We start from the raw sequence: 26,620 nt of genomic DNA, 5'->3' as shown, positions 1-26,620 counted from the left end.
TTACGCCACCGACGCCGAAAATTCGGGAAACACACGTGCGTCCGTATCATCCCCCATACCGGCTGCGAGAGGCTACGGAGAGGGTGGCCACCCACCCTCGATGATTTACTCACTCGTGCGAACCGCTACTTGTTCCCGATGTTTTTCGCCCGGTGTCGTTGATTGCACCGTGTGACCAGGGTGCAACACACCGCGAGGAACTCTGCGATGAACCATTGCTTTTGTGCGACGGGCTTTTACCTATCTGCATTCGCCAAATTGCGTATCCTAAAGTGATGGAGAATTTTATCATTTTTTGTTTTCATTTCATAACGACGCGCCTCTATGTTTTTGACATATCAAGCGACTGTGTTAATTTTGTTTCATGGAAACTTCCAAGTAGAAATTTTTATATTTTTTAACTTGGATAAACTACGCTTAATTAAAATTATATTAGTTATACTGATTTTATTAGTATTGATAAAAAATTATAAAACATGTATGTAAGAATTCTTATTGCATCAGACGTATGAAATAACTAAAGATACGTTGAAAGAAGTTTTAGAAAACTGCGTAAAGTTTTGTGAATTCCGCGATCTCTAAGGAATTAAAAAAGAAATTTTCATAGCAGTAACACTTGAAAACACACTTTGAAACTTTTGTAAAGTATCGATAGCACTAAAGTCTTGACATATCTTGGAAGTCTTCAAACTTTCTAAAGATCTGAGAATTTATAGCTGCATGAGCACATTTAGAAAATCTCTCGTGTGAACAAAAGGGTTTCGAAATCGATAATTTTGAAACTATCGGAAATAGCGAAAAGCAAAAGAACGGTCTAAAACTTTAAAGATTTTTAACAATTTTTGTTATTACTAACTTAAATAATGTTTAGTAAGATATATTTTATTTGAATAATTAACATATTTTTAATGGTACAAGATATATTCAAAATCCATGGATCTGTTCTTTTGCGTTTCTGCTCATTAAAACGCGCAATTATTTTTTCCTATTGATTTTATAATTAATGCTTTATTTATAACATGTTGTATATATATACATACATATTTATTATATTATATAATATTTAATATGTATACAATTATATTTAAATAATGCATTGAATGAAATAATATGAGAAATATAATAATAAAATAGTTTTCTTTATTACACAAATTCTGTAAATATTTAATAATATTTGATATTTATTATTAAATATTTTTAATAACACAATTACATGAAAATATTTTAGAATAATATTTCAGAAAGCAAAAATCATTATCATTAATATGCTACTATTTTATCTTCACCTTTACTTGATACAAGAGTTGACGTTTGAACACAACATGAAATATCTTAAAAGACATTTATGAATTTCAAAGTGTGCATTCATCATTAAACTTAAACATACAGGCATCAAGGTTAGGTGCTTTGACTTACAATTAGTGATTTGGTTCTCAAATTAGGAAATGTGAGAAAATTTCAAAGGCGACGCGAGAATATCTAAAAGAATGACTAAAAGAAAAAATGATTTGCATCATAAAAAGCTTATTTTTATATTCAATTTTTAACTGCATCTATATGATAAATATATTTTTAATAAAAAGTAAGAGGAAAGATATAAAATCTTTATGTATATTTGGTTTTTACATTATTTCAATATATTCTATTATTTTATAAAAATTCGTATTAAAACAGTTAATGGGATTTTAAAAATATGAAACACAGGCTAGATTAATATGTTTGGGAACCTCTGTTCTCTCTGTGGCAAAACTCTATTTCCAATTTCCCCAAGTACCCTTCACAACACGTTGCAGCTCAACGTAATGTGTAAGCAGCGCGGCTCCAGCATTAAATGGTCATTTCTTTCTCTTTTCGCAACGCTACACCCATCAAACCGCATTCCTCGAGAAAGTTGCAGCGCGCATCATATATGCGGCCAAGCAGTAGTACACGTCGGGATTATCTGCGAGCACGTTAATGAAAAGACGTCCGTCCGTTTGCAAATTCAGCATACGCCGCGATGAGACCGGCAGGAAGGATGACGTTTTAAGAGGCATAGAGAAACGCGCGTCGACTTCCGATGATTAATGTGACGTTATATTGTCCATTACGTACGCATAAACCACGGGCATGCGGGTACCGCGTTTTACAGAACTTATAATAATAAAGGACAAACTTTAATAGGGACGAATAAGTGTCGAGCGAGCAGAGAGATGCCTTTCTAGTATAAATATCAAGATGTCTGGTTGGAAACTTGCTCTCCATAAATAAGATCAAAAATATTATGTCTAGAAAATATCTACTATTGTTGAGAAATTTAATATTATTCATATCATATCGTTTTTTGAGAAAAGGTCTTTCTTTGCAAATGATAAATTATTTGAGAATTTATTATGATTCTCTAATCTAACATTAAGATAATCTACTGCTGCTATCTAACACATTAAGAATCTGCTTCATAATAATACACTGTATTAATTTCGATGAAGTAAAGTTGATACGTATGATTAAAAAGTTTCTCTCTCTTGCTTCTCCATCACCAGATATAAAGTCATCTTTCATTTGATGAAAAATGTTCGTGGCAGTTGCGTGCTAATCTCGACGTGATCATATTCTTCCGAGCCTTCGGTTGCAATGAGATTAAGTGTGAAACGACTATGAAGAAATCGTGATGAAGGCAGCGAGAAGAGACTCGCCTGGCTTCATCGGATGCTTCACATACGCGTATATCTTCCCGGCTACAAGTTTCCGCATGTATACATATATGATTCCATCACACACCGCTTCATTCTCGTTTTCTCGCGGATCGTGGCAAGGGAGAGGGAATGTGATAAATGCTCCGACACTGACATTAGAAAAATATATTCTCGTTTCTTCGATGCCCTGGCAACCCCTTATCTCCCTGGCTCGAGTCAGACTCTTCTTCTGAGAAATGGTTCGTTAAAAAAAAAAAAAAAAAAAAAAAAAAAGGGACCAGTCGGATTTTACGTTGGCTATTTACGTCTATTTCGTCTTAACGATCTTAAGATTGACTGCACTGGCAACATAGTATAAGCGCGAGCATCGAAAACAAGATTATATATACGCGCTACATACATAGAAAAATATACAGGGAGAGACACACAAACTTCTGGATTACAGTACATAATATCTTTAATGGTTCATTTTTTATACAGTGTATACAAATGCATTAGTAAGTACAGAGAAGGAAATAAGAACGAAAATAATTCGTAGTTTCTCGCATCATCATTAAAGTACAATCGTGTGCAATCTGTTCCGCGTTCATGAGTTTGATTTAAAACTCGTTCTGTTATAAATAGAGAGCGAAAGTTCGTTTTCGCAACGAAAACAACGAAACCTTTTTTCCAGCCGGCTGATACATTGAGACAATTTACGTACAATTGTTCTCGCGTACATTCTGTTTAAACAGAGTATGTCTCCGACTCTACTGTTGACATTGTCAAGATAATATCTCTCTCTCAAATTATTAGAATAGAATGGCTTAAGCTACGTATGCACGCGGGTGCCTCGGGTGTGTTAAAAAAAAATATTTATAAAAGAAATTATTGCATTTATAAAAAACTAAACATATTGGCTAATGAATACGGAATTTTGTTATTAGTAAATTTTACGAACTTTTGCGCTCTATTATATAATTATGATCACTTTTTAATGCAATACATTATTTGTAATATATTATATTTACAATAATATCTTTAATAAAGATATTATATATATATATATAAATATAATATATTGTATTATATAAAGATAATATTTAATTAATATAATATATTTATAATATTTTTGTATTCTAATTATATAATTGTATAAAATATAAAATCTTAATTCTATTTATAATTTCTCAGTTTAATGGATTTGCCTTGCTGAAACATCAAAGTAATGTTACACGACGTATAAAATGGCATAAATTAGAATTTTTTCATCACAGTCATTATATCGCTGATATAGGTATTAATTTTTAATTTGTTCTTTTAATTCAATTCGCAATTAATAGTAGACACACGTTGTATTATATCAGAATACGTAAATCTAATATCTACTTTAGCTATATATAAAGATTGTTATCCATTCTCTCTCTCTTTCTCGTCGGATCGATTTTATTCGAGATTAATTGAAACATTTTATTAAATAATCTATTTTTGTAGAAAACACACCAGTTTCACACACACACTCACAAAATCTGAATAACAAACACAGTAGAAATAAAATATTAAGCTCTCATGTCATGTGCAAATACCACGCTCTTCAAGTACGTATGCCTGTAATCACACGATATATAACAGGGTATGAAAAGCGTAGTTATTTATGTGAAAGCATCGACAAATCTTCGGAAAATATCGTGCTACATTCTCGAAACAAGAACGACGATAATCGTTTTGATGATTCGTCCCGCGAATATGCAATATTATAATAACAACTTGACCAACATATTATACATATGCGTTTTTTCTCTATTATTAATTAGATTATAAAGATTTGAGTATGTAACATGCACTAGTTATATATATATATATATTTTTCTATAAAAAATGCTTAAATCAGGACATTTTTTTATTTTTAACTTTTATCGCGCATTTAATAGTGGGAACACTTATACAGGATGTTATATAACATTCTTTTTCTTTTTAATTAAATATTTGGACAAAAAATCTTAAATTAAAATATTCTTTTAGAACAAAATTCATGAAACATTTTATAATTTTTACGTTTGTTTGTTTCTATGTAACAAAAATTTCTATTGGATTTTTAAGTACTTATAAATCAGAATCGATAGTTTCAATTAAATAAACAGAATTATACTGTTAATTTGTTATTACAGGATTATAGTTCATTTATTTAAGTAATTTTTCAAATTAATTAGTTGAGATTTTAATATTTGTAATATGAAAAATATATTAGAACATCCTGTACATTATGAGGGATTAGCTGTATAAAATCTGTTTTATATATATATTTTTCAAGATTTACCTTTTTCTTAAAAATAAATAGATCATTTCTTTTAACAAACGGCAGTCAGAGTCATTTAAAATGTCGGAAATATGCAAATATAGAATATTATATGAAACGGTGTCGTATATCATGGCTGAGAGAGCACTGCTTCTTTTTAATCCATTCTGAACCGTGAAATTATTCCACGAATGGTCACGTGTTTCACGACGCCCGTATTAAGTAAAATTCGCAGTTTGCAAGTAAAATATCCCGTGTCGGACATAACTTTTGTAAAAGTTCATAAAAATAGTCTCATTTCTTAAGTGCTGTTGCATACGTGATTATTACAGACTAGAGCGTGCTTCTAATACGAAAAGATGCAGTCGCTGAATAATTTAAAAATCAAGTTCACTACCGATTCTAAGAACTTGATTGCTTGGATGACCACAAGCGCATGTAATACCAAAATGAGTATCTCTATCTTATACATATGTTGCAACCTTTCCATCATTGCAAAGTAAATACGTCGCCAGGCTCGAGTACTGAATTCGCACAGTCTTTCCATCGTGTGATGCAGCTTAACGTGTTCGCTACATAATCTCTCTGAAAATATCAATAGATTATAATTATAATTCTTGAATAAAAAATGAATTCTCTCGATTAATTAACTATATAATAATATTTATGTACACTATTTTTTCAACATATATATGTACACTATATGTACATATATATGTACATATTTTCTAAAATTAATTGCGATTGACATTGGTTGTATGGCTTATAATATATATCTATTATACAAAGTGTATTATAAAAAAATAATGCTAAAATTTTCTCTATATACTATACATTTTATTTCAGTGTAATATAATATATTTTTTTAATTTATACTTTTCTCGAGAATAATAATTCTGTGTTTCAGGTATACAAACATAAATCATATCTAATACTATAAATTGCAATATTACTATATATAAAAAATACATATTAAAATTTTTAAAATAATTTACATTAAAAAATATATTAAAAAATAGAGAAATATGTACATATATGTATATTACCTGTATTAATGTGAATTTCTTCTTCCGGTGGAGGTAAGTACTTGTTCAGCATAATCTCAGCAAAATCAGTAGTATTATCGACAGTCTTTAAAATATTGATGCCGGTTTCAGTTGACATAACTTTGTCTGCTTGTTGCCAACTGTAAACGCGTAAATAATGAACTTTGTAATACGTAAGTAAAGTCATAACTCTCACTCTTTGCTTGGTTTCCTGTTTTAGATCAATAAAAGTTTTAACCGCGGGACGGAAACGTTTTGATACGATAGATTTGGTACGATCTAAAATCTGCAAAAAAAAGAATATACAGAATAAAATGTGGATTATTGTTGGCAATGTATTGTAAATAAAAAAACATACCTGTTTAGGTTCTTCTTTGATTATAGGCAGCTTTACTTCAACAAAATCAATACCTTGGCATAATGTTTTATCCAGAGTATAAATTGGTTTCTCCATTAATTTAGCGACTGGCAAAGACTTTTCTATCATTATATTTACCACATTTTCAACAGTATCAAAGGCCCAGTTTAAAAATGTATTTGTGCCTTTTACACGTTCATACACCTCTGTCGATTTATCCCACAAATAATTCACGCTTGGTATTTTACGTGCACGATCGACAGCTTGAATTCGGTAAAATTGATCTGGGAGTTCTGTTTCCATGGCTGTCATCAAACCAAGATCTCTTTTTCATGGATAAAAATAGTTTCTCTCCCTCTGACAGCAAGTCTGTAATCAAACATATGAAATTTTTGAATAAAAAATATATTATCAAAGAGGGTTCAGGTATATGAACATAAAAGAAAAATCGCACTTCCGTAAATCCGTTCCTATATGTCATACATAACAAAAGTATATCTAATATTTTCATATCTTTTTTCTATAGTTTTCAACATTTTCTATGTTTAAATCATTCTCAAATAAAAATTTTATATTTTTTTTATAAATTTTTCTTTTAATACTATAATTTTAATATAGCAAGAAACATATAATATAAGAATAATAAATTTAATTTAACTATTTAAAATAAAGTCCTTAATTTTAAAAAATAAGAGAAAATATAAAAAAACATGAGCACTGAAAGTCTTATTGTTTATGTTTAGTTTTATTTTAAAATTTTATTTTTCGTTTTTGATGTATATCTACAAAGAGCTATATAATACATTACATATTACATTAAAAACAATGATTTACAAAATGGAGAACAGTTCGCGTGTTTACGTGTATAAAATTGCTGAATTGTTGTAGTCACAATGAAAACACTTACTATTAACGTTGCATCATAATGCATATATCATTATGACATTACTCCAACACGATAACTCAGCAATAACTCGCGGCCATCCGTTAAAACGTTCCACTCGATGCTTATACGAATTGAAATTCAAGCAAGACATGCACAGTCAGTTTGCCAAAGAGAAAGAGAAAACAAAGAAGGACATTTAAACACGCATACACCCATACCGAGCGAAAATAATATCACGACGTGATTGGAGCACAAAGCATCAGCGAGAAATGCGCGCGGCTTACTACGTCTCATTGTTGCGCGTCCGATCGATGACAACGTGCGATGGTAACGTGGGAGCCAGTTATAGAAACGTACATATGTCCTCAAGATCAATGTCACGGGCGCGAATTGACAGGTGATTCGGCCGACATAGCTCAACAAAGGAAAACCGATCGGTTGACACTTACCTGACTAACAATCACTGCGAATGGACGCGAGCTTCCCTTTAAGCTGCCCTATGGCTTTGTAATGTACCCTCCTTGCCCTTCTCTCACCCTCTCGCTATCTCTTTCTCTCTCTCTCAAACACTGCAGCTGTTGTACCTTGATCTCTGATTCATTTCGCCATGAAATTTGTTTACTCCGATCGAGCGCGAATACGATTATTTATACACTTTTACACAAGCGAGATCTGCTTGCTCGCTGTCATTTTTCACCATCCGATATCGAGTTGAGATGCTGTTCTCTACCACAAGATCACGCCGCTGCTGTCAAGTTTCTCGATATGGTTTCACTTCGGAGCGATCGTACGTCGGTAAACTGACGACTGAAACAGGCTCTACAAAGGCATTTATTGATCCAACTGGTCCCTTGAGGCAAAATAGGAGCAAAATTCAATCTTTTCAAGCGTTTTTATTGTATTCACAAATTTAACGGTTTTTATTTATTTTTAATTCAGAGAAAGCATGGACCTTAAAAATATTATTTGACTTTTCATGATTTAAACTAATATTGTTTTATTGGAAACCATTCTCTGTAAAGTAAATATATATGAAAAGTTACAATGTTCAAATTCTAATCTTCTTTAAATATTTTTAAATGTTATAATTCGACTATTTTCATTGTCATTCTATGATCAACCTAATATTTAAATTAAGAATTTTCCTCTAAATTTTTTATTTAAAATTATCCTCCAAAGAATTATCTTATTCTTGATTTTGTTTACGAAAAAGCTTGATTTCTCTTCAATATTTGTTAATCTCGGTTGAATTCTTTGATTTAATTTCTTTTAGATTAAATAAAATAAAATACATATATAGACTTTTGTTTCAAAATTATATTTTAGATAATATAATTATAATATACCAGAATATTTTATAAAATATATATGTGCCTTTCTTTATTATGCTTGTAACAGTCTTTTTTACTATGATATGTTTCGTGGTGCTTAAATTACATTTATACATTTTGCGTATCAATAACATTAACCAATAACATTAAATTTTCATTTCTCGTAAAACAGTTCCAAATCAGCGAAATGTCGCAATTTACATCGATATAAAAATTTTTACATAAAAATGTTAATAAGGCAACTATAAGACTTATTCTTGATCACAGAATCATGTGATTTTTACGTATATTATAGAATATAAAAACATGTATAGAAATAGTCAAAAAAGCTAACAATATCAACCCATTCATCACAAAGTTCCAATATTGAAATATTGTCCATGCAGATCATTTTTTTCGTGCTTTAGTGCATTTTACATTTTTAATGTAACTCCTCTTTATAAAAGAAATATTGAAAAAATTTTAAATAAATGTATGTAGGTATACATGTGATACATTAAATTTTTGAAAAATTTGCACGTTATTTGATCTCTCATACGTTTCTCTAAATATTCGAAAACACTACGGTGCGTAACGAATGAATGAACATAAATTATACATCAAATTGAACCCAGGAATGAATAAAGAACTTTGAGATTATTTCTTCTCCTCATCTTGTTTCTCTGTCGGACTATTTGTCTGCTTGTCATCCGTTTGTTTCTGCCCAAGATTTAAAAAGTGCGTTAGATGAAGAATTGACACTACGCTAGATATGTATGTCGCCACATCTTCCTTCTTCACTGTCCTTAGTTGCGCAGAAACGGAATGATAAACGCGATTAGCAGTTTTTGTCGACAGCTGACCGATTGTTTGCACCGCGTGGAGCACTTTATTCTCATCCGCCGAGACTGGAGCTGCAAAATAATCATTATTGTCATTATCGTCATTAGAAGCTATACCAATCTTAATAAAGTTCAATAGAGCGCAAAAGAGCTTACGAAATTTCTAACAACATACTTGGTGCATTTTCCTCTCCTTCTACCGGCGGGAAGTAGTGATCTAATAAACGATTGACAAGTACGCTGGTGTTGTCAATGCCTTGTACAGCCATGTTACCACATTGTGTGTTTAGGAGCTCGTTCGCCTTAGCTATACTGATCTCTTTCAGCGTAGACGCCTGTTGCGTGGCTGACTCCTTTGCCACGTTCAATTTTTCAATGGTTGGCTGCAAGGAGCTGTTCATAACCGCCTTTGCAGCGTCGTAAATCTGCAAATATGAATGTCATACTTTTAGTGATTTATTTCATAATTATATAATTCTATATTTAAATTAAAAATTCTTTTATACAAATTCAGTCTATATATTTTATTATTCAAATATATTTATCTATTTGTTCTCTTGTTTTCATTAATCTTTTCAAAAAGATTTTAAAAATTACAAATATTACACTTTAATTAAAAAAGATTATTTTATCAAATAAATATGAGAATCTACAATGAATTGAAACTCGAACTGTGCAGCTGTCAAACGTTCTGTCATTCGAGAATTAAAAGAGAGGGCAAGTTTCCTTTAACGCTACCTGCTGCGGTGGTTTCTTTACGATTGGAACTTTTTGTTCGACAATGTCTAACCCCTGGCATAGCTTCTGGTCGACGGCGTTGATCTGTCCTTCGAATTTCTTAGCTAAAGGGACTGTAAGCGGCGCCGCCGTAGCAGTTGCATAATGCAATCCTGCCTCGGCAGAGCTCAACGCCCAATTTATCAAATGATGGGAATCCTTAACGTAGGAATACGTAGAGCCCGTCTTCTCGATCGCCGAATGAACCACCGGAATATTTTTCACCCGGTCTATTACTTCAAGACGAGGAGCGGAATTTGGCATGGCTTTATTTGCGTCCGCCATTCTCTCTGCAAAACAAACAACATATGTCAAATCGGTTTTCAGATTTTTAGATCGCTGGTTTAAAAAATAACATATATCAAACTTATAAGAAGGTTTGATAACAAATAAGTAATCACATTAAATTTTATTTGTTATTAATCCAATATATATGGGAAATAATTTGAAGATTACGTGTCTCTTCAAAATCATTTGTTTTGAAGTTTGATACATCATTTTTTAATGAACATAGATGATTTAATAACAATAAAATAATATAAAAATTAAAATTATATGTAACGGAACCATATATAATGCTCCATATGTGCTCCGAATTTCATTACGTAAACTAATTATAAGTATGCAAATCTAAATTAGACCTATAGAATATAGAGTTATACGCTATATTTTTTTTTAATTATACGCATATCTATAAAAATAATTTTTTTTAATTATACTTTATATCTTTAAAAATAATTTTAAGTAAATAGTTTTAAATAATGGTAATTATGTTTGTCATGTAAAAGTACATTTTAAGATATGAATATTTCCATCAAAAATACGCATGAGACTTCGTACTTTCGGTAACTGATGAGTCAAACTTATTACTTAACTTGTTATCTATAATATGAGTCAGACGTGTACTTTGGTACTCTTACCGATATAACAGGAAATAACATTTATTCCATGTTTTTTAATGTGCTCACTCTATATGCGTGCAATCGGCGAATTAATTAAAAAACGAATTTAATCGGTGCGCAGAAAATCTATTGCAACACACATTGACAATTATATCTAGTTTGGTGTCTCATACATATTTATCAACATACATGTGCAAAACAATGTTGCAAAGAAAAATTGCATAGTGTCGAAAAAAGAAATGATTGCAAACGAAATCAAGTGCTTCCAATTTTACTACGCGAACTAATGTACTCAACTCATCATGAGATTATGCGTGTAATACATGATTCATCCGCTAGAACAAACGAGAAAATAATAATTAACTCTTATTCCGCGTTTATATTAATTGCTACTGCATGAAGTAACATTTTTTCCATATTTGCGCACCGCACACTTTTTCTTGAATTAATTATTTGAGATATATTTTTCAAAAAATTTTAATTGCATCTTTTTTATAATATAATACTTTAATTTTAAACTTAATTTTATTAATTTTTTTCTTCTTACTGTCATAATATTATTTTAAGAGAATAAAAGAATCTCTCTTAGGGCCGATTTTTCCAAATTCTTGATAAGTTTTACCTGATAGATAGCATATCTTCGTCTCTTTTTTTAGAATTTATCTGAAAAGAGACGAAGATATGCTATCTGCCAGGTATAAAATTTACCAAAAAGTTGGAAAAATCAGCCCTTGGATTATTTAAAATTCTGTTAAATTAAATATGTATTCTTTTTTTTACATACATGCTATCTGTTATCGAGCAAGAATGTACAATTTTTATGCAATAACTTATATGCATGAAATTTATGCATACGATGCAATTTTATTTAAAAATTAATTTATTTATACTAGGTAATCATTTTAGATATAGCGCGATTTATCTGCAATATTAACTTTATTGCTAATTTTATATCTAAGAATAATTTATATGCATACAGACTTCTCCTTACGCAAGAAGATTATCGATGTGTGACACATTAATTAATATGTATAACAATAATGTAATTATATTAAAATATTCACTACTCATTTTAAATACCATAAAAATCATGTGTCAATATATTTATACTACTGTTCTACTCATTAAGTTAAATTAACATAGAATCGTCTATTTAAAGCAATAATTTAAAAAAATAATAAGCTAAAAAATGTGATATAATAATGACGTTATTTTTTATAGCAAAATTAATTATTTTTTATATGCTGTTATATGAAAAAACAGTTTTAGCCCAGCGTATATATATCTTATAAATTTAAAGATAAATATTAATGCTACTTTCTCGTTTTATATTGTATTATACTTACATTTGTGGATGATTTGTTGAAAAAAATTTATTGATCACTAAAGTCAGTTGTGAAACACCGATTTACATGAGACACCGGATAAGACTGGCGTTATATCGATGTGAGAACTCGTAAGTATCATCAGGTAGAGGGGACCAAAGCAGTAACGTCGATATCAAATGTCCTTTGAACTTTTTTTTTTTTATTTTTTTTTTTACATTAATTTTTTTAGTTTTTATAAAATCTTATAAATTATAAGAAAAATATTATTGTAGAATAATAGTACATTGAGTTTAATATGAAATTTTTTAAAATACATTTAACACAACTTCTGTGAAACTTATCATTTTTTCTTGTAACTTTTTTTGATATTCTAGATTCTAATTTAATGATTACATATATATTTTGAGGGTAATACTTAGGATTATTTAATTATATTTATCCAATATTTTCTCTTTGCCATTATGTATCTTTTACTTATATAATTCCTTAGCATTTTTGTTAAGAAATTAAAGACGTAATTAATTTTATTTTATTACTAAATAACATGTTTATTTAAATGAGAAATGCCTTTTAAAGTATTATTTAACCCTTTTCTTTTATAATACGTATTATATATTACGCATTATTACATCATGCTGTTCCCTCGATTTCATCATAACAGTTCATTCAATGCTTTTATAGTTGGGTTCCGAGTGAGGTGTGTACGTCCGTGATTTCATGTGTGCTTCTGCGCAGTAAGAAGGAATATCCCACAACATTCATGACGTGGCGGTCACACAACATTCTTACTTATATCCTATAAATACAATACATGTGAAAACCAAGTGAATAGCCGACTGAGTTGACCCTACGGAGAATTATGAGTGAAAATCACAACTCACGACACTGTACAATGTACGAGACTGACGCAATTTCTTTTTATTTAATGTTACTTGGAGATATTTGCATTGTCACACTTTTCTCTTGAAATAGAAATTTTATTATATGCGATAACATAAATAAAACATTTAATTATAATAAATGTATAAAATTTGTTTTTAATGGGAAAATAATATTGCATTATAATAACTATATAAAAATAATTTAAAGCTCTATTACGTCTCTGTTTTTATCCTATGACAAGAAATAATTCAAATTACGAAGCTAAAGCTTCTTGTTGTAATTTCAATAAATAAAGAAATTAGAAGAGATTAAAGAAAACAATAAAAAGTATATGTACATATTATATATACATATATAAAATATTATTCATTTTAAATATCAAATTTATTATTTCGAAACTTAATTTAGTCTCAACAAAATAGTATATTGTGTATCAAGTGCGGAAAGTTGACAATTGGTCACGAGTACGGGGGATGGACGCACGAGCCGAAGGCGAGCCACTTTGCCTGCACGTGTAATACAAAATAAATACTTTGTTATAAAAAATATAATTTAAATTGTATTAATAAAATAAATTACTATAAATTAATTTTATCGAATAAATATATTGATTAAGAACGTAAATAAGTACACAAATTTTTATTGCAAGTATACATTATTTATTTTACATACATATAATGTTTATTGAACAAAATACAAAGTTGATATACAAAATACGCATCAATATTTGTATTTAAAATAAAATATTCTTATTCTAACGTTATGCAAAGTAATAACAGTTATGTGTATGAAAATTTTTTGAGCAATTGTTGGAAAATCATTATGCAGTAAATCAACCAATCTCAGTATATTGTTCCGAACGTCTGGCTCCGTATGTGTAATAATATATATATATTATAAATATAAATATTAAACAAAAATGCATAAAATACATTGTAGTTTTATTTATACATCGAAATACAAATATAATTATTATTTAAATATTTTTCGCCGCAAACATTTTACTGATATTTTTATATAATAAGTTAATAAATGATGTAAAAAGCATACATATATTATTATATCAAATCATAATAATTATATTAAACTGTCTGCAAAGACAGAATATCGTTTAAATGCTTTATTTTGACTAATATTATTGGAAACAGTCTCCAAAGTTTATCGTATTCGTACATCTTTGATTATACAATACTTATTTATTCGCACTGCATGTATATGGGTTAAAAATTATATACAAAATATATAAATATAAAACTTATCTATATAACTTTATATCTTATATCTTACAATTACATTTTATCAAGTTTTATATTCATGGGACAATGTAGGCCAATGTGCATGTGTTAATGATCAATGACACAGATTATTTTAATTAGCATTTTAATTTCTACCGCAATATCGAAAGAATAGCAATTAGCACATATCGACGTAGATCGTAGAAGATAATAACATATAATTATAAAGAATAAATATAAGCGTTATTTAGTTTCAGTATATAAGTATATATCAGTATAAATGAAATTAATTTTTAGAACATAAAAATCATACATAAAGAAGATCTGAAAAAAATAAAAAATCAACATGATTTAAAATCAAAGTTATTCGCTTTTTTTCTTATCGCTTTGTGATTCTTCCGTTTCCGTTTTAGTTTCCGTTTTGGTTTCCGTTTTGGTTTCCGTTTTTGTTTCCGGTTTTTCCGGTTTTTTTTCATTATTTTCTTGCTGTTTTTCCTTATTAACTGTATAGAGATACTTCGTCAATCGAAGAAATTCGACTACATTGCTAATGTAGGCTTTCAACAAACCATCTTTGTTGTTGGTATTCAAATGATATATTATATTTAAGTACACACGTCGAGCAGCTTTATTAGATAGGTGACCCAGTGTTTGCAAAGTATGTAACAATTTGTCCTCGTCTTGTGTGTTTATGTCTGCGAATACAGATATAAAAATAAAATTAATATTTAGGAAAATAATAAAATATAGAGATTTACATTATAAAACTAATTTGAATAGACATTCTGCTACATATTTAGCGCTAATCGGAATTGTTTAAAGTTTTGAATTTTTTTGATTAATTTATATTAAAAATATGATAAATACAAGAAAACATAACTTATATAAATTGCAAATAAAATATAGAAATTATAGATAGCTAGAAAACGTCAGCTATAAAATTCAAATCTTAATAATTAATTATGTAGAGGAATAAGATTTGCTAAAATTTATTGTTGAGTAGCACAGAACATTTTATGTATAAAAAAAATTATTAAATTTAAATTAGAAAACAGTAGTACAATGAATAATAGATTATGACACGACTATAAACTCTTAGTGGTATTAGTAGCTTTCACTAACTTTCTCGCTGATGCGCAAAGACTTTCATTACATTGTAATTTTATTATAGATTGTAATATTCTAATATGTATGAAAAAATGTCTGAAGAGTTGTATGTATGTATTTGCAATCTATTATTCAACATTTTACATATTTCAATTTTAAATTATCGATAAACGAAAAATGTACGCAATTTACCTCTTGGCTTTTCTTTTTCTATTGCGGGGAAATATCTGTCAATGAGCTTATCCACAACAACAGCAGTATTATCCAAACCTTTTACAGCCACGTTGCCATAGTGTGTATCGAGAATTTGATTGGCTTTGTTCCAGCTAATATCTCGTAAATTCGTCGCTTGTGCAACAATTAAATCATTTACATTCGAAATGCTTAATACCGCCTTCTTATAAATCTGAAGAAATATATTGAATATGTTTATAGATATAAATAATATATTTTTAGTTTTATTTTTGTGACAGTATCCCGAAAAAAATTTAGAAAAAAACATATTTAGATGATGTAAAAACAAACCTGCTCAGGTCTTTCCTTCACTATCGGTACTTTTTCTTCGATCTTGTCGAGACTTAAACACAACGTGTAATCGACAAAATTTATAGGACTCTGAAGAAACCTCTTCGCAGCAACTAACACGTTAATAGGTATTACTTGTTTCGTTGCGAAATTAAGGGATGTTTCAGCAGTGGTGAGTGCCCAATGCACCAGCTGATTCGAGTCTTTTATCCTGGAATAAGTCTCCGCGGATTTGACGAGTGCCGAATCGACGATGGGTAATTCTATGACACGATGGAAGGCCTTGAGATCAAGAAGCTGTGCCACTTCTGTCGCCATGCTTTCTCGCGCGAGAAGCTATCATACGAAAAATATTTATTTAGATAAGTTTTACCTTTTATAAAGGTGATTTATAAGCATATTGATAACATTTCGAGAAAATGTTTGCGTCAAGTTAATACATTCCACTCTAACATGTATTTGAGAAAAAAATTAATTTTAGAATATTCTAAATGATTTAGAGTAAAGAAGAGAAATTTCTAACTCTACGTGCAAATACTTATATTGCTATATGTACATTCGGCGAACGTCAATACTCGCAACTTGATTAATGATCATTCTTCAAAACTTTCTCGAACTCTCTTTAAAAGCGTTTCTCCAATCTTTTCTTTCGCGTTTCACATAATTATATTATAAATATATATAATTTTAATTTATATATTTTAATAAATATAATGTACGCGAATTGAATTGCTGTGCAATATAATATTGAACAAGATAATAAGATTTGAAACGATTTGTGAATCTCTACGACAGCATTGAAAATAAAATTCCTGAACTGATCCTTCATAATACAATAAACGGAAATGTAAACAGAATGTTTGAATGCCGATAACAAATATTTCGGAATTTGACACAATATCCTTCATATCGACACGAGCCATCCAATATAGCTATATAAATTGTCGGGTTGCAAATATTGTATTTATAATTATTTTAATAAAATTTTAATTGTATTTTTCATTAACTATTGTTAATTACTCTTTTAATTAGATCGTAGTAAGTCTTTTAATTAGATTTTACATTTATATTTATATATAAATTTCTTTAAACAGGAAACAATTTTAATACTTCATATATCACATTAAAAATTAAAGAATTATGAGGCAATAAAATTGGATTGAATTTTTCGTAAATTTTGCGCGTTCAAAAATAGAATAAAGAATTTATATGCGAATAGCGTAATAATAATTCCGTAGTAATAATATGTTAAAGAATAATGTAGCTCTTTACAAGTTACATACAAGAGTATTTCCGATAACGTCTAAGTACACGTAATTAAAACACAATTTCATAAATTTTAATTTACAATTTTTCATAGATCCGAGAGTTTTATTTGAAAATATTTTTAACTGATAGGAAATAAAATTTTGATAATCGAGAGATTAAAAGTCTTATTAAAGATTACTGCCAAAAATGGTACTTACAGATTGGAGTAACTGAAGTACAGACTGGGACGTCGAATGTAGTAGTTCACCGGCGTAGCTCTCGAACGCGTCTGATACTTGCTTGGGTACGAATGCTGTCGCCGGTCACGGACACTGAACACTTATAATGTGGAGAATCGCTTGCGCAGTGAACGCAGTTTGAATGAGCCAATAACTGACTGATGAGCAAAGTACGACATATGTCACTACCCGGTTCGTACGACGGAGCTTTTCATGAGAACAGATTCTTTTTTGAAATCTTCAAATGCGTTGTCATCCTATTTTAAAGAAGCGACAACCGTTTTTTAAAGACTAATAAAAAGTTTGCAGTGATATTGCCTCTTATTTTATTTTAATAATAAAATTCTTTTTTTCTTCGTTCTCCAATTATATAACTCCAATTTCTATTATCGTTCCCAATATTAATAAAATGTTACAGCCACATATATGTGGTATATTTCAAATAAAATAATATAGGTGTTTTTTAATAAAATTGTTTCGAAATTTTTATTATATATAATTATAGAAAGATTCTCTTTTTTTAATTATTTATTAGATAACATACTTTCAACCTTAATTTTTCATCGCATACAATTGCACCATTCGATCGTAGTTAGATGATACAACACTTTTTTTAAAACAAGTAATGCGCAATACGCAGGTCAATTAATAAATAATGTATTAGTCAATTGAAAGTAAAATTTATAAAAAGTTGATATTTCTTCACCTGTATTATATCTGCAATGTATGTATGCAGCATTAATATTAAATAACTTAAACTAAAGTAAAATATATATTTTTTGAATAATCAGCAAAAATAAATTTAATATATTTTTATATCTAAATATATATTATAATTTTTTTATTTGCATAAATTTTTGAACACGCAAAATTTATAAAAAATTTAATCCAATTTTATTTTCTTATAATTCTTCAATTTTTAATGTGATATATGAAATATTAAAATTGTTTTCTGTTTAAAGAAATGTATATATAAATACAATATAAGAATAAACAGTATAAGAAATAATTGATGCGTCTTTAAACCTGTAACACGTAATAATGTTAAATTTTCTCCCGTTATGCTTTTCCTTGCTTTTATGTAACATAAGTGCATTTTTCCGTATGTAGTGACATGAAGAAAAGATGAGGTTTTTTAACGTCCGTGTCTACAGTCACTTGTATATCTTTACTGTACAAAGTCCATTTCAACTACATCGTGAGAATATGCCTGTGTTATCATGACTGGTGCAATTGTCACATAGACACATAAAATGATTTCAGAATTATCAGAAAAATTCACATCCGCATTTTAATAATTGTAAGAATATATAGGCTCGACGAAAAGAATATTCTCTTTCAAATTGTAAATTTCTGAAATATTTTACTTGAAATTATGATTTAATATTTTATTATTAATATGATCATGAATATATTATATAATATACAATTAAAAATTCTATTTTTTGTTTTAAATTTTAATAAATGTAATTGTTAATAAAACTATAAGTATAATTTTTGAAAAATTTATATATTAAAGATATCTAAATTATCTTATTATTCAATATATAAATAACACAATCTAAATCAAAAACTCATATAATTTAAATGTAGAAGCAGTATTATATTATTTTAATAATATTTAGCAATTTCTTTTAGAAAGTTTTTCATGATAGTAAGAAATAATTATTGACGCCAATTTTTCGTATAGATTATAATAAAAATTATAAAGGTATATAATTTATCAAGGTATTTGTTTATATATTAACATTTTTTTAAAATTATATAACAAAATTTAATATAGAAAAATAATCAGTAAAAATCATCAATTCTTCATAAATTTAGAAATTAATATTATTATTAATGTATGTTTATATGTTTGTATTATTATTGAACTATGATCAAAATATTATTCCCTGCGTGAGCCAATTCAAGGTTTAAATATTTGTCCGCTATCTTTTTATTTGTAAAATATTCGTCATCAATAATTTCGGAATAAGAAATTATCTAAAGTTGTCATCATTCTTATAACTAACTTTATAGATTGAATTCCAAAGTTTATAAATACAGTTTGTCTAGACAGCACGACTTACATAGATAAGCTTTTATTGCGTGATACATCAAGTACCGCAAATATATATAATTTTTTACATTTTGCTCGCCTACTTCAATTATTTAGGTCGATTTTCTAGAATCTACTTTTGTTGTAAATGTAAGTTATGCAAATTTATAAATGTTATAGTACATTATTATTATTACATAATTAGATATTTTTAATATATTTTAGCATTTTATAGCAAAATATTTAAAACATATTAAAATATTCAAGAGAAAAACTTTTTGTATACAAAATACGTATATACAAATCTCTCTTAACAATATATTCTGCACAGATATTATCAAAATATTTTTATACGTACATATGTGTATTATTATTATATTATAGAATAATTATATAACGTATATAAAGTATATTCTACAAATTATATGTGCTACATATTATATAATATGTGCTTCCTGTTAATATTAATATAATATTATTTAATTGAAATTATCAATGATACTTAATTAAAAAATCGTATCAAATATTATTTTCTGAAATTAATATATATCGATATAATAATTGTAATAGCAGATTTTCGAACAATCGGCGTTTCATCTATCGATGTACATTGATAATATGCATTTGCAAATTACTTGAGCAACAGGAAGATCAAGATAAACATTCTACAAGTACTTTCTCCACTTTCACTATTGAAAGAAATCTAAACAGTATAGTAAAAACACGCAGCATATACTGGTGTGTATTTGTGTGAATATCTCGGAACCTGAATGTTAAAATCTATGATTTAATCACTGTACAAAAAAATAATGCTATTATGTATTCGTATTCTAATCTAAATTATAACGTGGACTCAATAATTTGATAATTTGATTGTGCACTTTTTTTTTTAATATTAAACTAACTGAACAAAATAAAAAAATGAAAGTTATTCGCATAACCGTAGATAAAAAATGTATATAAATTGATTTTTAAAAAGTATTATTTAGAATCTATAAAACCTGTTTAATTAACTTTTTATTTTCCTAACAAGTAATGAAATATTTCTTTATCATTTTAAATGCTTAAAAGAATAAATATAGGAGAGAAAAAGTAGCAGATTGCGTAAGATTATGGATAATTAAGAGATGGCACTTTTTATTTGGTCATTTATACTTAATTATAGTAGAAACACTGCTAATGTGCTATTAGCTAATATTTAAAGAGAAGCACAGTACAAGTATAGCTCGGATATATTATGTTAGTGCTAAGATATATTTTGGTACATTAAATGCATAGAAATGCAAAAACTTCACATATAGAAATGTAAAAATAATGATGTAATCACAATTGATGGAACATTATGTTAATCAGCGAGCAGCGGCTCGGCGCGATTTCTATTCTCGTGTCTTTAACCTTGTAATTGAAGACCTTACCGGAAGAAAACCGCACGTAGCAGTTTTCAGACGAGACTCGCTCGTTACTCGATACCATTTACTGGGGGATTGGAAGTCACCGACATGTGGTTGTTGTGGTTCTGTTGGTTTCGCACGTGTGAACCCTTCTGAGGGCTGGGACGACCAGCCAAGAGCGCAGCTAATTTTTCCTAGAAATAGAGAAAAATAAATTTGTCTACATTGAAAGACCACGATTTTTAAGAATTCTTTGTTTGTCGATGTAAGTTAGGAGATAAAATATAATTTTTTCACATTTGAAAAAAATATTATGCGTAAGCATTTTCAAACCCTTATATTAATTAATTAATTAATTAGTTAAAAATAAACTTATAAATATATCAGTATTATATAATATTGATATACGTACCAAGAATAGATTCGCTGTTAAGCTCAATCTCTCAATAGCAGAGCGCATGACGGATACTTCTTTTGTTACAGTGTTTTTATTGATAAGTGATGTCATCTGAAAAATAACATGTATAATATAAAGTTGCTTCAGTTATATTGTACTAAGATATACTGTTTAGATTTATTATACAATACTTTAAGTATACGCGTTATTCTTCAGTATGGACACGCAGTTGAAAGACAATAACATGACTTTTTTACGCGCGCACACTACATGATATGATATAATTAATTGAGTTACGCAAGCGCGTTGATTTAAATCAAATCAGTAAAATTGATGTAACCTTCAACGAGGCGTCAGGCGACGGCAAGTAGTTGATGAGAAAGCCGGACGAGTAGACGACCTAAACGTCGCGGGGTTCTAATCGCCAATGCCGCTGTGCCATTCACCAGATGCACTATGCGTCTTGCGGACTCGCGTGTCAAAAGTACCAACAGCTGTTCGAGCGTGGTCGGACGTGCCTGATTTTCGGGCTCGGGTAGACTCAACTTGGACCACAACTCCTTGGCCTTTTGTAGTGCCAATTTTGGGTCTGTGGCTATCTACATGCATATTACAAACGACAAATTGTTACTCAATATTCGTTTATAGATGACCTTACGTTATAATAAGCGAGTGTTCCGTAGGATATAGATATCGAGACAACCAAGCTCACGAGAACATCAATGGTCATTGCATGGAAAATATTTATGATGAGACAAGCTCTCATGACGATGTTCTATAGATGTAAATATTTACTATATGATCACTCAACGTGTTCATGGTTTCATTGGGTATATGTATGTCTACCTCAGCATTTCTGTTTATCAACGGTTTTATATTTTCAGATTTTTCAGAATTTTCAAACATTTATTTTAGAAAATGATTCCTAAGTTATAAGATTTTAAAAAGTATGGAAGGCAAAATTTGAATAGTCTGGCTTCTATTTTTTTAAACACAAATTTTGTACTATGTAATCATATTTATCAAAATAATTTTGAAAATTTTTTTCTTTAATTTAGAATTAAATTGTTCTAAAAATATAAGAAAATTTAGCTTGATTAGAAAATCAGTATAACTGTCAAGTATCATTGATTTTATGTTTATCATTTTTCGGGTGCTATCAAAAGATATAAATTACTTACTTAATTGACACTTCTGTCTTCAATATGACTGTCGCGGCAATATTTCTACGAGTCAGCAATTAGTATAGTATAAACAATATTTTTGTAATCGCGACTCTAGCAAATATATGTGATTAAAGTTCAGTTATATTACTAAACAACGCAATATATAACGTACACATTAAAAATTAATTATCACGTAATAACATTATATAACATTATCAAATATTTTGTAATTTATAATTTATCATTTATAACATTACCAAATAATTATCAAATATTTTTAGATATGTAAATTCCGCAATTTCTAATTATTATTACAGTAATAAACAAGTAAATAAATCGATTGAATATCGATTGAAAATCGACTCTTACCAATTCGGCCACATATAGAAGTACATGAATACATTCCGTTCCTTGCTCTTTAAGAGCACGTGCTTCGACCAAAGTGCGTTGTGTCAATCTTTTTTGGAGTTTACGTGAAAATCTTGCGCCATGCTTAATGGTTCGTGTCGTTTTGCTCACTTCAATGAGACCAGTGACTTCTGAAAAATCCATTGTCAAATCGCTATTGCATACTTTTATCCAATTCTACAGACAAGCAACAAGAGCGCAAAACATAATTTCTAGATTATAACACATATGTAAAATTTTGTAAAATTTTAGCTATCTATATATTTAGGCGTATATATGTTATAGTATATAAAAATTTACCGTCGTTTTTATCGATTGATTCTCCTGGCAAATAACGATCTACATACTTGTCCGCAACTGTCAGTGCATCATCCAATCTATCCGCGGCGACGTTGGCAGCTTGACTGCCAATTAGTTTAACACTTCCGGCACGCTTCAGGACCGGCTTTACAATATTCTCATTTACATATTCTCGCGTGTTCAAATACATCTTAAGCACGAAACATGAAATAAAAAACGTGCGATAAATTAATTCGAGATTAATTGACTTGTGTTAGAATTACTCATCATCATTTCTTCAACTGACTCCTGCGAAATTTATTACAGAATTTACTTGCCCTTTATCGATCATGTATAATTGAATATCGCAATCTTTTTATTTCTTAATATATAATATATACTTTTTGTTCAAGTTTACTTAAGTCTTTTTTACATTAATAACGATAAACAATATAATAAATAAATAAATTGATTATTTACTGATATAAATATATATTTATATTTGATTTATATCTCTCCTTATATAAATATATATATACCTCTACAGATGTATATCGCATATTAAAAAAATTGTGAAAGGAATTTGTAAACTTACGAGATAGGGAGGAAGATGTACGGCTGGTACTCTCTGTTCAACAATGTCAATACCTTTGCACAACAGCTGATCAATTGTTGTAATTGGCCCATTGAATGCAAAAATCGCTGGCCTTGCCGTCATCGTTGCAATCGCTAATGACTGCTCTGCAGCATCCAAACTCCAATTCATTAAAGAATTTGAGCGCTATAATAAAAAAAACGATGTTCTAGCTAAGTTTAAAAAAAGATATGTTTTATATTTACTATTATCTATATATTTTATATTTTGTTACTTTAAGTCATTTTTTGAGAAAAAAGTTTTGTATTTTATTTGAATTTTTTAAGGCAAAATTTATTCAGTCTTTTTATAGTGATACCATCCTAAACAACATCACGTCTAAAAACGGGACATAACATGTTTTAAAGATATCTTATTGACGTTATCTCTTATATCCCGTTATTAACGGGACATAAGATATCTTAAAGATATATTTTATTATAATGTTTAAAATACATTTTAATGACTCTTTTAAGACGTCTTATGTCCTGATTTTAGACGGTCTGAGATATAAATAATTGTTTGTTACATGTCATCTAATTTTTAACTGCATATACCTTTATTTTTCTATACACATTACCAGCAATGTGTATACCACTTTCAACGAGTGGAAGATTCGAAATCCTGGTAACAGATTCAAAATGCGGCATATCCGAATGCCGCCTTCTCACGTTTGTTCGAGCCATATGGAGAATAATCGCTGCAAATTAACAATTAATGCCAGTAAACAGGCAAAGAAAATTAATAATGCAAAGTGCTTGGTAAACAAGCAAAGAAAATTAATAATGCGCATAATCTCTTTAATTTGAGAATAATTAGTATATAATTAGTACGCGCTTTATACGCATATATCATGCATATATTTCAGCTATTTAATTATTTATTATATGTATACATGCATGTGTTATAAAAAATTATTGTAACATTTTTTAATGTTTTTTAATTACGTATATATAAAACTTGTAGATCATTACTCAAGATCATTTTCCAACAATATTCTCTTACTTCTTAGATCTTTATCAAGTTTTATCTATATACAAACTTGAGAGAAGCGTTATAATTTTTTTATCTTCTTATCTTGTTTAAAAACAATGGAATCAAAACAAATAAAAAATAATTTATAGCATTATTAACTTATTTAATATTCAAACTATCAAATTATATAATATTTTCTCAATAATAAATTCTTATTAAAATAATGCATAGCATATATTAAGATAACAATTTGCATTACGAAAAAGAGTCAATAATCAACTTTGATATTTTTAGATAATCGACTATTACATGCCTCTTTTAAAAGTAAATCAATTGCGATATTTTTACGGTTTACTAAATTATATAAAATAAAGGCCAATCTCACACACACATATATAATATGTATATATTGTATATTTCTCTTCGCATTTAGTACATTTAATTCATGTTGACGCTTCGTCTCGATAAATAATAATCTGTTATCTCTCTTTTTTCTTCTTTAACTCGCTCAAAATTGTAAATTTTATATTTACGGTCTAATGTTATTGTGACCAATAAAGAATGGATTATCGCTAAAACACCAGTCCGTTGAAAAAACACGTGTTTTATTTGCTAAACGTAAACGGAGCCATATGTCACTTTAAAAAAACGACTTGCTCAACATCGGAGAACCGATAAGGAAGGTCATACTGGGAGGAGGATAGTGAAAGAAGATTTTGTTTCATGGTAATATCAAGGCTATATACACACCTCTATTTCACGCATCAAACTCTCTTAACTGAATTGAAAGGAATAAATGCTAAATTGAAACGATTTATTGATAGCTGCGCAAGACAAGAAAAAATTAGCCAAACTCGTTAGCAAGATTCAAACGGAACTTTTGGTACGGTGTATATGGAACTACTTTCACCTAGAATTACCATCTTAGCTATTATATTCTGAGAATGATATGTTGAGGATGAAACTATCTCCGGTGAAATCTGCAAGTGATTAACACGACATGCTTTCCCGCAAAGGTCATATTTCATTCCTATGCACATGCAACATCACGATTGAGAGTGTTATATAAATTTTATTTGTAACTCCTTATTTTTAAAAATAGGTGCGTCATATCGCATTTTAAATTTAATTTAAAATACGATCCGAAACTCTTGTTATTCTTTTTATCTTTTGGAACAGATATGCTATATGCTGTTATCTTCGATATTAAATTTTAATCTAATCCATCATATAAATATATGTGTATATTATCGATTTATTGATCTGGAATGATTGATTAAGATTAAAATAATAGCTAAGCGACGCGAAAAATACAATTGAGTTACTCTCATTCATTATCTCCCATTTCTTTTTTTCTCTCGACTGCTCGCACTTAATAGTACGCTAATATATATTAATTTCACTATAGTATACTAAATCGTACGAATGTTTTTTTTTTGCTCTTCTTTTGTCGTTTCAACTAAATAATCAGTTATGCAATCATATTCAAATATGTACGGATACACACACACTTGTGCAGACACAAATATATATGAAAAAAACACGTCTATAAAAAAATCTTGAACCCACACAAATCTGGAATAGATTCGGATCGACAGAGATCGCCAAACGTGATTAAGCATTCTTACCTGAAGACAGAGCGAGCTAAAGCTGCGAAGAGTGCAATTTGAAGATTTTTGTGATTATCGTATAAT

General features: G+C 28.9%; 4 protein-coding genes across 5 annotated transcripts; all 4 read right to left on the bottom strand.

Moving 5' to 3' along the window:
* Positions 1-3,114: 3,114 nt before the first annotated feature.
* LOC114941698 (Lipid storage droplet-2) lies at positions 3,115-8,063 on the bottom strand. 2 transcript variants are annotated; one of them, XM_029316782.2, is made up of 4 exons: positions 7,690-8,063; positions 6,355-6,723; positions 5,997-6,282; positions 3,115-5,535 (listed from the first exon to the last, which is right to left on the bottom strand). In XM_029316782.2, the coding sequence occupies exons 2-4, from the start codon at positions 6,664-6,666 to the stop codon at positions 5,297-5,299; spliced, it is 837 nt and encodes a 278-aa protein (XP_029172615.1). In that variant the 5' UTR covers positions 6,667-6,723; positions 7,690-8,063; the 3' UTR covers positions 3,115-5,296. The 2 variants fall into 2 exon arrangements, with proteins under 2 accessions (XP_029172615.1, XP_029172624.1); XM_029316791.2 differs by lacking the exon at positions 7,690-8,063 and adding an exon at positions 7,262-7,682.
* A 479-nt stretch (positions 8,064-8,542) lies between these two features.
* Positions 8,543-12,522, bottom strand: LOC146720858 (lipid storage droplets surface-binding protein 2-like). Its single transcript, XM_085487802.1, has 4 exons — positions 12,418-12,522; positions 10,131-10,459; positions 9,568-9,817; positions 8,543-9,464 (listed from the first exon to the last, which is right to left on the bottom strand). The coding sequence occupies exons 2-4, from the start codon at positions 10,452-10,454 to the stop codon at positions 9,208-9,210; spliced, it is 831 nt and encodes a 276-aa protein (XP_085343928.1). The 5' UTR covers positions 10,455-10,459; positions 12,418-12,522; the 3' UTR covers positions 8,543-9,207.
* A 1,683-nt stretch (positions 12,523-14,205) lies between these two features.
* On the bottom strand, positions 14,206-17,720 carry LOC146720857 (lipid storage droplets surface-binding protein 2-like). The gene is made up of 4 exons (XM_085487841.1): positions 17,615-17,720; positions 16,149-16,484; positions 15,816-16,029; positions 14,206-15,211 (listed from the first exon to the last, which is right to left on the bottom strand). The coding sequence occupies exons 2-4, from the start codon at positions 16,464-16,466 to the stop codon at positions 14,880-14,882; spliced, it is 864 nt and encodes a 287-aa protein (XP_085343967.1). The 5' UTR covers positions 16,467-16,484; positions 17,615-17,720; the 3' UTR covers positions 14,206-14,879.
* Positions 17,721-20,786: 3,066 nt separating this feature from the next.
* LOC114941708 (lipid storage droplet-1) lies at positions 20,787-26,620 on the bottom strand. The gene is given in 9 exon segments (XM_029316802.2): positions 20,787-21,261; positions 21,480-21,575; positions 21,805-21,819; positions 21,821-22,063; positions 23,000-23,169; positions 23,339-23,528; positions 23,913-24,098; positions 24,509-24,651; positions 26,555-26,620. Coding segments are annotated over 8 exon segments (1,155 nt in total). The 5' UTR covers positions 24,638-24,651; positions 26,555-26,620; the 3' UTR covers positions 20,787-21,135.

Source organism: Nylanderia fulva, unplaced genomic scaffold, assembly GCF_048542155.1.
Source record: "Nylanderia fulva isolate GAGA-0341 unplaced genomic scaffold, ASM4854215v1 Scaffold6, whole genome shotgun sequence".
In the NCBI taxonomy this organism is placed as follows: domain Eukaryota; kingdom Metazoa; phylum Arthropoda; class Insecta; order Hymenoptera; family Formicidae; genus Nylanderia; species Nylanderia fulva.
The sequence above is the reverse complement of the archived record's forward strand: the minus strand, read 5'-3'. Positions and strand labels throughout refer to the sequence as shown.